General features: G+C 41.3%; 1 protein-coding gene across 2 annotated transcripts in view; it reads left to right on the top strand.

The window, feature by feature from the left end:
• Positions 1–14,982, top strand: part of DNAH7 (dynein axonemal heavy chain 7) — a 243,870-nt gene that overhangs the window by 156,053 nt on the left and 72,835 nt on the right. For both annotated transcript variants that reach the window (XM_042851669.2, XM_005294268.5), the window contains exons 39-42: positions 3,527–3,746; positions 4,741–5,613; positions 11,128–11,357; positions 12,460–12,790. In XM_042851669.2, the coding sequence (XP_042707603.2) occupies positions 3,527–3,746; positions 4,741–5,613; positions 11,128–11,357; positions 12,460–12,790 (1,654 nt within the window). The remainder of the gene's footprint in view (positions 1–3,526; positions 3,747–4,740; positions 5,614–11,127; positions 11,358–12,459; positions 12,791–14,982) is intronic.

Genomic DNA, 14,982 nt, shown 5'->3' with positions numbered 1-14,982 from the left:
CAGTCTTTCATAAGCAGGCTCTCCCTGTTAGCCTGGGGACCAGTCTGCTCAGCTCCAGCATCCTCGTTGCCTTCAGCATACGTGGGGGAAGAGACAGGACCAACCATGTGGCCTCTGTCCTCTATTTTATATCCTCATTCCATGTACTTGGAGAACACAGGATCCGGCATGTCTTGGGGGCATTGCTAAGTCTTGTGGGTGAGGCTGAGCAGTTCCCCTGATGTGTCCTTGTGCAAGTGAGTCATTGAATTGTAACTCCCTTGCTGGACAATGGCTGTTGATGGTTGTTTGACTCCCGCCCGAGCATTGGTTACCTCCTTTGTTATATCTGGGGATCTAATATCTGGGTGATTCCCCAACTCAAAGCATATTTTAGTGACAACCTTACAACACAGTCTCATAATTTCATATAATATACATGCTTAGATAGAACAATGGATTTCAGCGGATCATAACCTTTCCCATGATACTTTACATGGCATGCTTTATATGAAATATCACAATTATATATAAACGATGAATATTGGGGTCACAGAGCACTCCCCCTGGGTATAGTGTCACACTTGTAAATACTCCTATCGCCATAGTCCGTTCATAGTTAGTAAGATTGCCTACCTTATTTATTTGCAATTTATTTGATAGGTTTACTTTCAATGAGGAATTTTAAAAAATCCTCTCCTGGTACCAGGGGTTAGAGAGGGCCAATCCTAAATCCCCCAGATTTAAGTACTACCCGTCATGCAAGGGTGCAATTAACATGGACATTCTTGATCTATTTTTTTGTGTTTGGTGGAGTTGCACATCCCCAGTAAATGTGCAGCAGAGAGGTCTGGGCACTTACAGGTCCAGAGCTGAGGAGGAGGATTTGTGAATTGAAAAGCCCGGAGAAGAAGAGGAAGGAGGCAAAATAAACTCTTTTAGAGAATTGGGGAAAAATGTATTATCAGTGTAGAAGGATAGGACATATAAAACGAGACTTCCCCAAGGTAGAATGTGGGTTCGCAGAATTATGCAAATGGACTGGGACTCTCAGGGAAGGATAAAAAAGAAAACAAATACCGTCCCTATAAAGGTGAGAAGGAGGTGCCAAAGGGGAATCATAGATGCTGCCTTGCAATGTTTGTTGATCCAGGGGGATTTAGTGAAGCTCCTGGGGGAAAAGGTGGAGTCAGAATGCATTAACGGGAAGAAAATACTCTGACTGTGAACAAGTTTTTGAGGGGTTGGGTCTTGTCAAGGTTTTTCTGACAATCAGAGAACCACTCTCTGCATGAGACATTAACTTGGCTTTATCTGCCCGGATGGGCCCACCACTTGGACCCATGGCAACATGTTCCTTGCTACATCTGTCTATGAAACTGGAATTTTAATTTCATTCAAATAAGCAAGGAGAGTTGGTAAAATTCAAGTCTTTATGGCAGAGCCACCATATACTGTTTTTATGCAGACATGGTATCTCTGAGAACACATCTGAAGTGCCTTCCTGAAGTCATCACTAATTTTCAACTCAACCAACAGGTCCCTCTGTCTATATTTTTTCCCCAAGCTTCACTCTTCCAAGGAAGAGACTGAGCTTTGTACTTTGGACACCAGAAGGGCTCTGGCATTTTATTTGCAAAGAACAAAGCCATTTAGGGCTACACTGAGATTATCCATGGCAGTAGCAGAGAAGTTTAAATGAGTGTAAATGGTGGGTTTTCTGTAACTTGAAGTTTTTAAATCATGATTTGAAGACTTCAGTAACTCATCCAGAGGTTATGGGTCTGTTACAGCAGTGGGTGGGCGAGGTTCTGGCCTGTAATGTGCAGGAGGTCAGACTAGATGACCGTGATGGTCTCTTGTGGCCTTAAAGTCTATGAGTCTATGAAACAGAAACCTGTTTCTACTCAAAGACTACCTAGATGGATGTCGAACTGTGTGAGCACCTTTTATGAAATGGCAAAATTGGATCCTCCTCAGAGCTCATTCCACTATAGGTCTTACAGCATCCTTGAGAAATATTTCCATCATAGATATTTGCAAAGTAGCCACCTGGGAGTCTGTGCACACATTCATGAAACACTGTTCCATTACTGAAACCTCTAAATTAGATGATACATTCAGCAAAACTGTGCTTCAGTCTTTATTCACCTAGACTCTAAGCTCCCATCTCTTGACTAGTGTTTGTGAATCATCAGAAGTGGAATGTGTATATGGACTGGAGAAAGAAAAGTTACTTATCTGTACAGTAACTGGAGTTCTTTGAGATGTTTCCCATGTCCATAAACATATTCCACAATGTTCCCTCCTTGCCACCTATTTCTGAGTCCTATTGCCTTCAGATTCTGTGTTGGAGAAAGAACTGAGGGGTGGGCAGTTGGCCTACTCCACTCAATATTCCCTCAGCAGAGCAGAAGAAGGACATTCATGGCACATGTGTGGCAGCAATGGTCACTACTGACAAAAAATCTCTGATCTTGAGCACACAATCATCTGTATACAACTAGATATGGAGAATGTATATGAACAATACATCTGTACAAGTAAATAACTTATTTTTTAGGGTACTGCACAGTCTTGCAGATGTGATACAAAATGAAAATACATAATATTCACAAACAAAAATAACCCTCTGGGATTAAAATGGAAAACTTGCTTTTCTGGGGAAAATCTTGAATTTTGCAAAAAGTACAATGGTTTTCTACCTCTAAAAGTTCTCTTTAATTGTCTTTGCCTTATAAGCAAGTAAGTACGTTTATTACTTTGGAGGTGAGATTTACTTTTCTTCATGTAAATGGTCCGGTAACTTCAAATGGTGCCTTAGTTGTATCAGAGAGATGTCAGATAATCATAGTGGGTGTCATTTGCCTTAAGGTCAGTGGCATATCTAGTTGTGAGGCCTGATTATAGCATACCTTGAAGCCTGTGCATGCTGCTGTAGCAGTGTGCAGGGGCCACAGTGGCCACCAGTCAATTAGTTTAAAAACACTTGGTGCCTGCTTCTTCAGGACTGTACTTTCTGTGCTGGGTCCCCTGGAAGTAGCAGCACAGAAGCTGCCCTTTCACCTTGAGCACTTTGGTCCTGGGAGGAGAAGCTCATCAGATTGTTACCATCCTTGAATCTGATAAGTTTAACTTACTGCAAAGGATTTTCACATATCCAAACCAGGTTGAAGGCTCAAACTCCAGGGCAATTTATAATAGTTTCAGTTAGCTGCTATTTGAAACAGCAAGATGTACTGTAAAATTGGGAAAGCCCTGATTATAATGGTGCATTCAGCACCACACTAATAATAATAAGAAGAAAAAGAAAGTGGTTGAATCCTCAATATTTTCTACAATTATTAGTTTTAATTCACAACCTGACTTGATTGGAAACTCCATTAATCCAGCAAGAGCAGTGGAATTTATAAGGTTGTCTATAAAAAAGTATCATCTTGAGACTTAAAATTGGCATTGAGAAGTGAATCAGTATTTAAGTATATATTTTTGGTATGATGGAACTGTGAAAATCATTTTATTCTTAGCACCTTCTTTTATTTGTCAGTTTTAACTTCACATCCGAATATTTAGACTTGACTCCACAAATTATTAACGCAACCATGGCGGTGTATAAAGAAGCTATGAAGAATCTGCTGCCCACTCCAGCCAAATCTCACTACTTGTTCAACCTCCGTGATTTCTCCCGTGTTATTCAAGGTGTTTGTCTGTCAAGACCTGAAACAACAGAATCTGTAGGAATGATAAAACGTCTTTGGGTTCACGAGGTAAATCTCATATTAGTAATAAATTGTATATGATATTTATAATAAATAATTGAAGATCCAAAGTTGGATTTAGACATTTATTTTTCTTTAGTAATATAATTTAGTTGAATTATCTTATATCATAGCCATGATATAAGAGCTATGACTAATAGCGATGTAATTATGCCATAGTCATAAGGTGTGACTTTTTTGATAGTTAGCAATGGGATTTTAATTATGCATACTTTACAGGCAGAGGTTCTCCAACTTGTTTGAAGTATGAACCACATCTTAATGGATTGTGGGCTCCTTTCCTTCCATTCACAATTATCCAGACTACATCTCCTGCCATAAGTGATCACACAGTGCACCTACCTCCATTTCCTCTCCTCTCCCTCCCAATGGCAGAACAAAGAGTCAGTGGAGAGAGAGCCAGCAGTGGGCGAGGGTCATTGGAAGGTTGGGTGGGGAAAGAACATGGTCTTGTTCCTCTCTCCCTGTGGGTCCTCTTCGGTAGGAACTCCCAAGACTTCAGCAACTGTGACTACCTCTCTCCTAAAGATAACATCACAAGCTAACTGATTAGGGGAGTGGCGTTAACTCATCTATTTAGAAACAGGAAGAAAAAGCAAAAATGTACCGAGTCTGGTCTTTCATTTATTCTGACTTTACATAAAAGTAAGGATAGTGACACCTGCCACTCTTTACAAAATGTCATCAAAATACAATTAATATATTTAAAGTATGCATACAGTATGTGGGAAATTTTATTTTCCCATATGGAGCTTAACTTTCATTTAGAAGATAAAAGGATCAACTGTTCCAGTTGCTTCTGAACATTTATTTTAATTTTCATTGTACTGGAATTTAAGGGAATTTTCACTTTGAAGCCATTTTTTCATATGTGTGCATGTGTGTGTGTATATATATGTTTCACTTTGATTAATGTCAGTATAAAATGAACAGAATGCTAGCATTCACTACTAAAACTATTATATTATTATTTATTATGCAGGTTCTTAGAGTGTACTATGATCGCTTAGTGGATAATGCAGATCGAGCCTGGCTTGTTGGGTATATCCAAGAAGTAGTGAAAAGTCATTTAAATGAAGACTTTCACGAACTTTTCCAGAGCCTGGACTTCAATTTGGATGGCAAGGTAGAAGAGGATGACTTACGTAGCCTGATGTTTTGTGACTTTCATGACCCCAAACGAGAGGACACCAACTACAGGGAGATCAATGATGTGGACACATTGAGATTAGTTGTAGAGAGCCACTTGGAAGAATTTAATAACATGAGTAAAAAACCTATGCAACTTGTCTTGTTCCGATTTGCTATTGAACACGTCTGTAGAATTTCACGGATCCTGAAACAACCTCGCAGCCATGCCCTTCTGGTTGGTGTCGGAGGCAGTGGCAGGCAGTCCCTCACTCGATTAGCAGCACATATGGCTGATTATACACTTTTTCAGGTTGAAATATCTAAGAGCTACGGTAACAATGAGTGGCATGAAGACTTAAAAGTCATCCTAAGGAAATCTACTGAGGGTGAGATGCAAGGAGTTTTCTTATTCACTGATTCTCAGATAAAGAAGGAGTCATTTTTAGAAGACATTAACAACTTACTAAATGCGGGGGAGGTACCAAACCTCTTTGCACTAGATGAGAAACAAGAAATTTGTGAACGAATGCGTCAGATAGACCGCCAGCGAGATAAAACAAAGCAAACTGATGGTAGCCCCATAGCTCTTTTTAACATGTTCATTGATCGCTGCCGAGACCAGCTCCATGTGGTATTGGCAATGAGTCCCATTGGAGATGCTTTTCGTAATCGCCTTCGAAAATTTCCAGCTCTTGTTAACTGCTGCACGCTTGACTGGTTTCAGGTACAGTTATTTACTGTGTACAAATTTTCTGATGGAAACACCACAAATGCATTATTCGAAATATGGCCTCAGTTCTTTTCATGTCAAGTAATTGGCTCTTTAAATCTGTTAGAGAACAGTTAAAATGTTTTCTGGATTTAGAATTATATGATGGTACTCTGCCCTACTGACTTCAGAGGGGTTGCACAGGGTGTAAATAAGGGCAAGATTGTCACAATCACTAAGATTAATATCTGAGTAAACACAGTACAGTAGAAATTAGAGAATGAACTATCCAATGTACTCAGCTTGCAAAATCTCAGTGATGATTTGCCAGGTACCCCCCCAAAATTGGGTCTGGTATGGATTGGCAAGAACTAGTATAGAAATCTCCCAGGCCCAAGCATGACCTTCATCCCTACTAACTTGCAAACTACTATAATCTATCTATATGTTATGTACAAAATACCTACATTATACTAACAGTAAGGTTCAAAATTTGATCACACAAGTTAGGAAATTCAGACTTATGCTACCCTTAAAATGCATTGCTGTATCTCTGAGCCTCATTTTAAAGAGAAGAGGGTAAGTTATAACCAGTCTTCTTAGTGTATGCGCAGTGTGCCTCAGGTGGCACATGACTGGGATTCATCACCAAATTTGGTTGGATCATTAGCTTCCCTGGCTTGGGCCAGGTACTGATGGGGAGTGCAACGTGAATACTGATCCAGAACTGTTACCCAGGGTTTTCAGAACCCCCAATAGTGGTAACTTAACTATTTCACTCCAGGCAGTGTCAGGAATAAATCAGTGGGAACACAGCAATTCCATCTGATAAAAGATTCATGCAAGTAAGCGTGGTCTATCTAAATCTGCAGTTTTTTAGATTTAAGCACATACAGACATAAGCGCAATAGGTTTAGAACATCCCAGATATTTACCTAACATCTGGAACAGTGTAACGGGGCAGGACTCACCCCTGCGGCGCCTCCTGCTGGTTGTCTCAGGGAATTAGCATTTCCAGCCTCCGGAGCACCCTCTGCAGGCCGGTGTCCTGCTTCTGCTGGCCCCCGTGTCCCTCCCAGGACCCAGTGCCCCTTGTCTTTGGGGTGCTGCCCCCTGGCAATACCCCCACAGTCTCAGGGTCTCCCTACCCAGGGAACCCCCAACCCTCTATCCCCACCTTGCCTCAGTCATGGGCTACTGCCAGTCACCATCTAGCCCCCACTCACTGGAGCAGACTGCAGTGCAAATGCCACTCATCATAGGCAAGGGGGGTTTGGACCTGCTGCCTCTGCCTACCCGTCGTCTTCCCCCTGAAACCGCAGTACCTAATTTGCCTTCCACTAGGCCGCAGCCTGGGGGATTTCCAGGCCAGAGCTCCACAGCTCCCTTGGCCTTCCTCCAGCCCTGCTCCACTCCAGGTACCTTCTCTCAGATCCCTGCAGCCAGGTCCCTCCCTCTCAAAGCTAGATAAAGTCTCTGCCAGCTCCTGGCTCACTGGCCTTTTGTAGGGCTAGCTGTGGCCTGATTGGGGCATGGCCACAGCTGTGGCTGTTTCCCCAATCAGCCGAGGCTGCTTTCTCCCAGCCACAGCCCTCTCCCCAGGGCTGTTTTAAGCCTTTTAAAGCAGGAGCGGGTGACCACGCTGCTACACATGGTATTGAGTAATTAACAGTGGGTTCACAGTGGCCAGTTGCTCACCCACCGGGGAGAAAAGGTGTCAGGAAAAACGTCTCTCAAGATGGCTTCAGAGGACTGTTCCAAAGTACACTCTATTATCTAAACTTTTTATAGCTAACTTCTAGAAAAAACATAGGTCATAATGACCCCTACTGGAGCATCACTTTTTCTAACTTTCAATAAGCTTCTAATATCAGAGGCGTCTAGACTCAAGGTTTTCATCCACTTATCTTCTTTCATTCTCAATTATTTACTTTTTTCTCCCATCCTCCAATACTGATTAGCAGAAACTGCCAAATAGTTTTCATCTTGCATCTAAGAGCCTGCTTTCCAATTAACCCTTAACTATTTTATTAATTCATGGTGGCTGAATGCACATAATATGGTTGCAAGTTGCTTGATCACATTCTAGAGACACAAATCCCTCAAATCCAGGGCAACATAACCAGCAAAGGTATATTTAAAAAAAAATCTATCTGTACATATATACAAAGGGAAGAATTTGAAGGTTTCCCATAGTTCCCCTCTGAGAAATAAAACCTACCTCATTCTAATGACATTTGAGAGAAGACTCTAGAACTTCCTCACAGGAATAGATCATCTGGCTGCATTCATCATTAAGGCTGTGTGTTCTGCTGCCCTTAAAATCCAGCAGAAATGGGGGTAGAGAGAGTAGGACAGCCATGTGTGTTTCTCAGAAGACCAGTAGTCAAGGGGCAGCACCAGTACCCATCCCCAAAAAGATAAATAGGATGAGGCCATGTAAAGCTCCCTTCTCACATGCTTGTTTATCTGTTTGGAGGGGGCTGTGAACAAACATTCACACTCCATAAAAACATGCCATGGTTCCAGCAGGCAGGGAGTGGACAGCAAGAGCAGCAGCCCATTTAACTGCTTGTGGAAACAGTCTGCCTGAGCTTCGATCTACCTTCTTCCTCTTTACTGCTCCAGGTGGGGCTGCTGCTGCTATCCCTACTCCCTGACATGGTAGCCCTTTTGTGGCATTTGGAGGGAAGAGAAAAGGAAGTTATACAACTACTGAGCCTCTCTGTTCCCCCACCAAGTCCCTTCTGGAGCAAAGGATTTTGCTCCCCCAAAAAGGGTTGAAGGAGAGGGAAGGGCTGGCTAGATACAGCTTTTGTTTCCTGCCTCTTCTTGAGAACATGTGAGGGAGTTCCAAGCTAGCTAGAGAAGGGAGAGAGCTCATGCAAATAAGCTCCCATCTTTCATATTCCACAGCTCCCTAGCCTGATCCTGCCCTTTCACCAACTTTGAAGCTCTGCAGCCTTCTGAAGTTTCTCCAGTCCTTGGGTTATAGTAACACACCTGTACAGCTCAAAGGGAGAGGAATGGTAAATTCTAGGCAGCTTTTGACTAATCTTTCAAAAATATCAAAATCCTGTTTTTCTTTGGAGGTGGAGGATTCTTTCACCCTGAATCCCAGAGAAAGTTTAGTGGCAAATTATCTTTCAAAGTATCTTTTGAAGGGGTGAAAAACAATTTAAAATTAATTAAATAATGGATTCAGTTTGGTGAGTAATTAAAAAGCTACTCAGGATGTTTACTACAGTTAAATTTAAGTGTGGATAAAAATGAAGATATTTCTTTATTTTCCAGTTTTTAGCACCAGTTATTTACACACGTAGATATATAGACCTTTTTGCAGAATCCTATTTACCAGCACAGAGTCTTACTGTTGGTAAGGAACAGAGCAATTACAGTGATGAGTGCACTTACATTGAAATCATTATTATTAATTTTGCCAGCCTGCAGTCAATTGATAAATCACATATTAACATCTGAGAAGTGGTTTATAAATTTTGGAATGTATGAAATTCTGTCAAATGCTTACTGATATTTTGATATGAATAATTTTTTTAAATGTGTAATATTAGAAAGCAAACCAACAAAAACAAATTGCTGAATATGTTTTTAATGACTGCTGTGCTGGACACTGACAAACTCAAAATGCTTCATTTATGACCTACTCTGTTCTAAGAAGCAAAGAATCAGAGTTGTAATCCAGAATTGATTGTTGTAACTTTGTCTTGCAGATCTGCCACTGAAAACATATTGTTAAATATTCACATCAAAATACTTTTTAGTATTTACATCTCTTTAACTTGTGACTGCAGGGTGCATGCACATATAGGCCACAATCCTGAAAAGACTTACTTGCACACACGCTTAACTTTTTCTATGTGAGTAATCAGTGGAACAACTCATGTATAAAGTTAATCATATCAGTTAGTCTTTTCGGGTTTGGAGCAATAGAAAATTCTGTAAATTCTATGTACACAGATACAAGTGAGGTATAAATAGTGTGTGATCATTCACACATCCTTCTTCCACAATCTGTAGAGCAAAAAGTGTAAGCACTGATTGATATCAGCATGGTAAGTTCCTCTAAGATTCTTCATTTTGCTAGGTAAGCACTGGGCCCTCTATAAAAAATAAAAGTTTAGTTTTCTCATGAGGATAATGAAATTAAAAATAAATCTTAGTATCCAACTTCAATATACTCAGAAAGCAAGACATGTGTTTGTGTAATGCATATGTTTTCATATTTCAGTCTAATAATTGAATGTTTTAGTATTATGTGCATTTTCTTGTGCAATTTTGCAATTGTTGGTTTCTGTTTTAAGTATGATTCTGTTCTGAAAAGTGACTGTAAACATGACAGCTCTTTACTCAATAAGCCGTCTCCCTGTGTGTCAGTCGTATCTTTTGACTGTAGTAATTAAAATAAGATTTTACTACTTTTTACACCTTTTAGCCATGAAGAGTTAAAACTACTAAGAGAGTATTATTCCTTCTTGTGCATTCTCAGCAATATTGTTTACTTTGTTTACCAAGCTCCAGTTGGTGACACCTCTGGAAACCCATTAAAGGTTGCAAAGAGGTAATTTGAAAAAAATGGGGTTTACTGAGAGCCCAATTTGACTAGCAAAATCTTTATTATAGACAATAATATTCAAGAAGGAAAGAACCCAAATGGACTTGCAGGGCCCAAATTGAATTTGTAGTGTTAGCAGTTTGAAAAAAGACAATTTTTTACTTGTAAACTTAGTGTTGGTAATACGGAAATCAGTGAAAAACAATTAACCAAGAATCCCACAATGACACTTCTATGGAGTCACTTTTTAAAGTGCAACAGTATTTCAGAGTTCTCCTGTGCTCCAGTTTACATTTGAATTCTATTTATTTGCCTTATATCCATCTTTACAAGTTTTGGAAATAAATGTTAAACTAAATATGTTTTTAAAAGACAGTTTTACTTTTTATAGAAACAACGAAGCAGTTGTTCTCTGCAGTAAATTTTGATGTTTAAACAAAATTCAGGATTCCCCCCCCAAAATAAGTTTCATTAGACAATGTTATAGCCATTCTTTATATGGAAAGTTTATGCAAAGAGAGCATATAAGTGTTTATTCTAATAAAATTCTAACAAATTGATAACATATTGTGCTTTTTCTTATTGGACGAATTGAGGGAAAATTTGCCCTTGGTTGAGCACTGGCAACTCTGACTTTAATGGCAGTTGCCCATCATGCCCAAAGGCAGAATTTGAGTCTTTTCATTTTTCACAATAAAGCCCCAATTATCTGACTTCCATTTAATCAAAGGTTGGTCAGATCTTTATGGCAACACAGTTTACCCTGCATTGCATTCACCCTACTTATTTGGAGCCCCGTTTTTCTGAATTTTCATATTGAGGGAAGGGCTTTCAGAAAACTAGAGTTGTTCTATATTAGGTTTTCCTTTTTTATGTGAATGTAGAAATGAAAAACTCTCCATGTAATACCTATTTGTATGATAGGTGAAGTAATATTATGTTTATTTTAAATTTAGACATGGCCTGAAGATGCATTGCAAGCTGTTGCCTCTCGCTTCTTGGAAGATATTGAAATGTCAGAGGCAACACGTGATGGCTGTATTGATATGTGTAAAAGCTTTCACACTTCTACCATTGTTTTGTCTGACCTGTTCCATACTGAGCTTCAAAGGCACAACTATGTTACACCTACCTCATACCTGGAATTAATCTCCACTTTCAAAACCTTACTGGAAAAGAAACGCACGTAAGGATATATAACATGCATTTTGCTAGGGGAGCCCAAAGTTCCCTTAAAATAGTATTTTCTACATATAATTAATTTGTGTAGCTAATCTAATAAAAAAGTTAAGTATACTCAGATGGCCATTTCTTGGATACATCTGCATTCAGTGGACTAAAGAGCCAGTTAGACCCAGTTTATATCTTGTATCGCATTAGGCCAGTTCTAATATTCATTATTAAGTTGATGCCTATTGATACTTTAAAATATCAGGGTTTTTTTCTTCTGATGCAGTCCCAGACCCTAGAAGTTACACCTGTTCTGCAGGGTGAATACCACTGAACAACACTGAGTTGCTGTATAAAGACACTCCCTTCCTTCATGATGGGTGGAGTTTTAGCTCTCTGCAACTGTATGTAAGCTCTGAGGGAAAATAAAAGGGCTCAGGGACTTAGTATAGTCATGCAGAATCTAGGGATATTCCTCTAGGTCACCAGTATGTCTAGGTCAGTAGTGACTGAAAGTCATTACCATCAGAAGACTCTTTCATGTCTTAGTGAAAAGAATAGGAAGTTTCAGTTCCTACTTGTCCAGAACCTCATTATTTCCTCTTGACTAGTTCAACCTCCTCCTCTCTGACTTTCTTGATGCGCAGATTACTCCCCTCAGTTCCATATAAAACATAGATATTAAAATAATATTCCTGATCATGTAACCCCCTTCTGTGTCCTTCTACTAGCACCTCCTCCATCACATCCCAACTTCTCATCCCTAAGGGCCTTCGTAACTCTGCACCCATCTACTTTCCCACTCTTGTTTTTTAACTTGTCACCCTCCTCATCTGTTCATACAGTAAATCCATCCTTGATCACTCACTTGTCATTTTTCGTACCTTTAAGGTGCTTGTACATTACTGAAGTAGCGTAAAAGAGTCTGAGGGCAAATGAGACTCAGACACAAGTACTATATTGCACCATCTGATGGGCAAATACAACAAGATGGCACATGGTGTTTGAATTTTAAGAATGGTGTGAAATTAGAAATTTGAGAAATAGGGCTAAGAAAAATTGACAATATATTTATAAAAATGTCTGTAAAATTAAGCACTGCTTAATGTTACTTTTAGTGAGGTGATGAAAATGAAAAGAAGATATGAAGTTGGCTTGGAGAAACTGAATTCTGCTGCATCACAGGTGGCTTCAATGCAGTATGAGCTGGAAGCCCTACAGCCTCAGCTAAAGGAAGCTAGCAAACAAGTTGATGAGATGATGTTGGTTATTGAAAAGGAGTCCTTGGAAGTAGCTAAAACTGAAAAAATAGTGAAAGCTGATGAAGCTGTGGCGAATGAACAAGCTATGGCTGCAAAAGCGATCAAAGATGAATGTGATGCTGATTTGGCACAAGCCTTGCCGATTCTGGAAAGTGCCCTGTCTGCTCTTGACACTCTTACTGCACAGGTAAAGCTAACTTTACGTATTTACACGTTGACCAGGTATTCAGACTAACAAAAACAAACCATGTCTGCCTTCAGAGAAAATTTGAATATGCTGCATAGCTATTAATTTTCAGATTTCACGTTGTTACTGAATTAAAAATTGTGTAATTTTGTAGCATCTGAAATTTCTTAAAACATTTAGTTTCAAAATCAAGGCAATCTTTTATTTTCATTCCGTGTGTGGACAGCTATAACATAATCTAGTGAACTATAACACTTATATGCTCTGGAGGTATAAAATCAAACATTTCTCACTAGCCATTTAAAAATTCATAAACAAAATAATATTCTGAATCAACAAATGACAAATTAAAAAGAATCTGCTTCTTCCTGCTTGCTTCCTCAGCAAAACTGCATACTTGCCATGTAATTGTTTTGATATATTCACATAGATATCTATTCTTTCAGAGACTAGAAACAGACGCTGAGATTCTGTACTGCACCTTTAACTTGCAGCCCAAGGGAGGTAGTGAGGGCTAAGGTGGCTTTATACCACCCTTATGCTCTCCCCAGCTGCTCTGGTGTTGAAAAGAAAGAGGTCCCATACATAACTTATATAACCCTGTGGGTTAAGTTCCCTGTAAGCTGCATGGCCACAGCCTATTTAGCGCCACGTAGGTGCTCAGGGAAGCCACCTAGCTCAGCCCCCAACCTGCCATGGCCGGGTTGCCCCTCTCCCGGCCCCAACCCTGCTGTAGCCCAGGCCTGCCGCAGCTGGGGCACCACAGGACGGCCCCCACCGCAGCCAGGGCACCCCTCCCCCAGCCCTAACCCAGTTCCGGCCCGGATCTGCTAGGGCCAGTGGAGGGGCACCTATCCTGCAGCCCCAGCCCCAGAGCTGCCACGGAGGGGCGAGGCATTCTTCCCCTCCCCCCCCACAGCCCAGGTGCTGCTGCAGGGAGAGAGAGCTGGGGGGAGTCCTCTCTCCCTGCCGTAGCCCTGGAGCACCCTTCTGCACCCACACCCTTCATCCCCAGCCCCACCCCAGAACCTGCATCCCCAGACAGAGCCCACATCCCCTGCACCCAACCCTCGGCTCCAACCCTGAGCCCCTCATCCCTGGCCCCACCCCAAAGCCCGCACCCCCAGCCCAGGTGCTGTTGCGGGGAGAGAGAGCCGGGGGAGTCCTCTCTCCCTGCCATAGCACTAGAGCACCCTCCTGCACCCCAAACCCCTCATCCCCAGCCCCACCCCAGAACCCGCATCCCCTGCGCCCAACCCTCTGCCCCAGCCCTGAGCCCCCTCCCACACTCCAAATCCCTTGGCCCCACCCCCACCACATTAATTTTGTTGTGTGTACCAGTATGGAGGTGACACATCACCTCCATATTGTTACACATAACAAAATTCATTCTGCACATGGGTAGGAAAAATTAGAGGGAACCCTGCCTGGGGGTCAGTCTAAATGACAGCAATCACTCTATGGGCCACAGCTGTGCTCTAATTTCTGTAGTACTACAGGCAGTGGCTCTGCCTCCAATACACACTCTTACTATGCCAGGAATTGCACAACGGCTCTTGGAGGGCAATCTTCCACAGTGTCTGTGCTAGGGGAATCCTCTTCCAACCAGAGCTGGGTCTTTTAATGCACCTTTACAACACTCCAGACCTTTTGCCCAGTGGACTGAGTGTGGAAAAGGATGTCTTACTCTCAGTGTCAATATAAAGGTTCTAGTGAAAACCATCCTTCCATAGTAGATCCATGTGGCTGAGAATAATTCCAAGAAAACAACATTATTCTTTGAGTGCTGGTTCTGATGTGTATCCCACTGTTGGTGCACTTTGCGCTCCATGTGTCCGGAATCAGAGAATTTTGAAAGCAGTGTTTGTTCATCTGCACATGTACCCTTGCTCTGCTTGTTCCTCCAACTGAGGAGATAAAGGGCGGAGCAGACCAACCGCCTCTCTAGTTCCTTCTTACCGCTGCATGGCTTGGGTTGGAACCTGCAGTGTCAGAAGCTTAGTCTTCCTTTATTCTTCAACCTGTAAAAACATATGTATATATTTTGTAAATAGTTTTTAGAATTTTATCCATTAGTTTTAGCTAAGTTTTACAGTTTGATAGATTCTCCATCATGGGGAATTCCACCCCGCACCCTCATCCCCAAATACACATCTTGATATGGGTACTGGACTATGGCCAGGACTCTAGGC

This window comes from Chrysemys picta, chromosome 11 (genome assembly GCF_011386835.1).
Source record: "Chrysemys picta bellii isolate R12L10 chromosome 11, ASM1138683v2, whole genome shotgun sequence".
NCBI classification, from domain to species: domain Eukaryota; kingdom Metazoa; phylum Chordata; order Testudines; family Emydidae; genus Chrysemys; species Chrysemys picta.
Note: the sequence above shows the minus strand (reverse complement) of the source record. Positions and strands in the feature narration are given on the sequence as shown.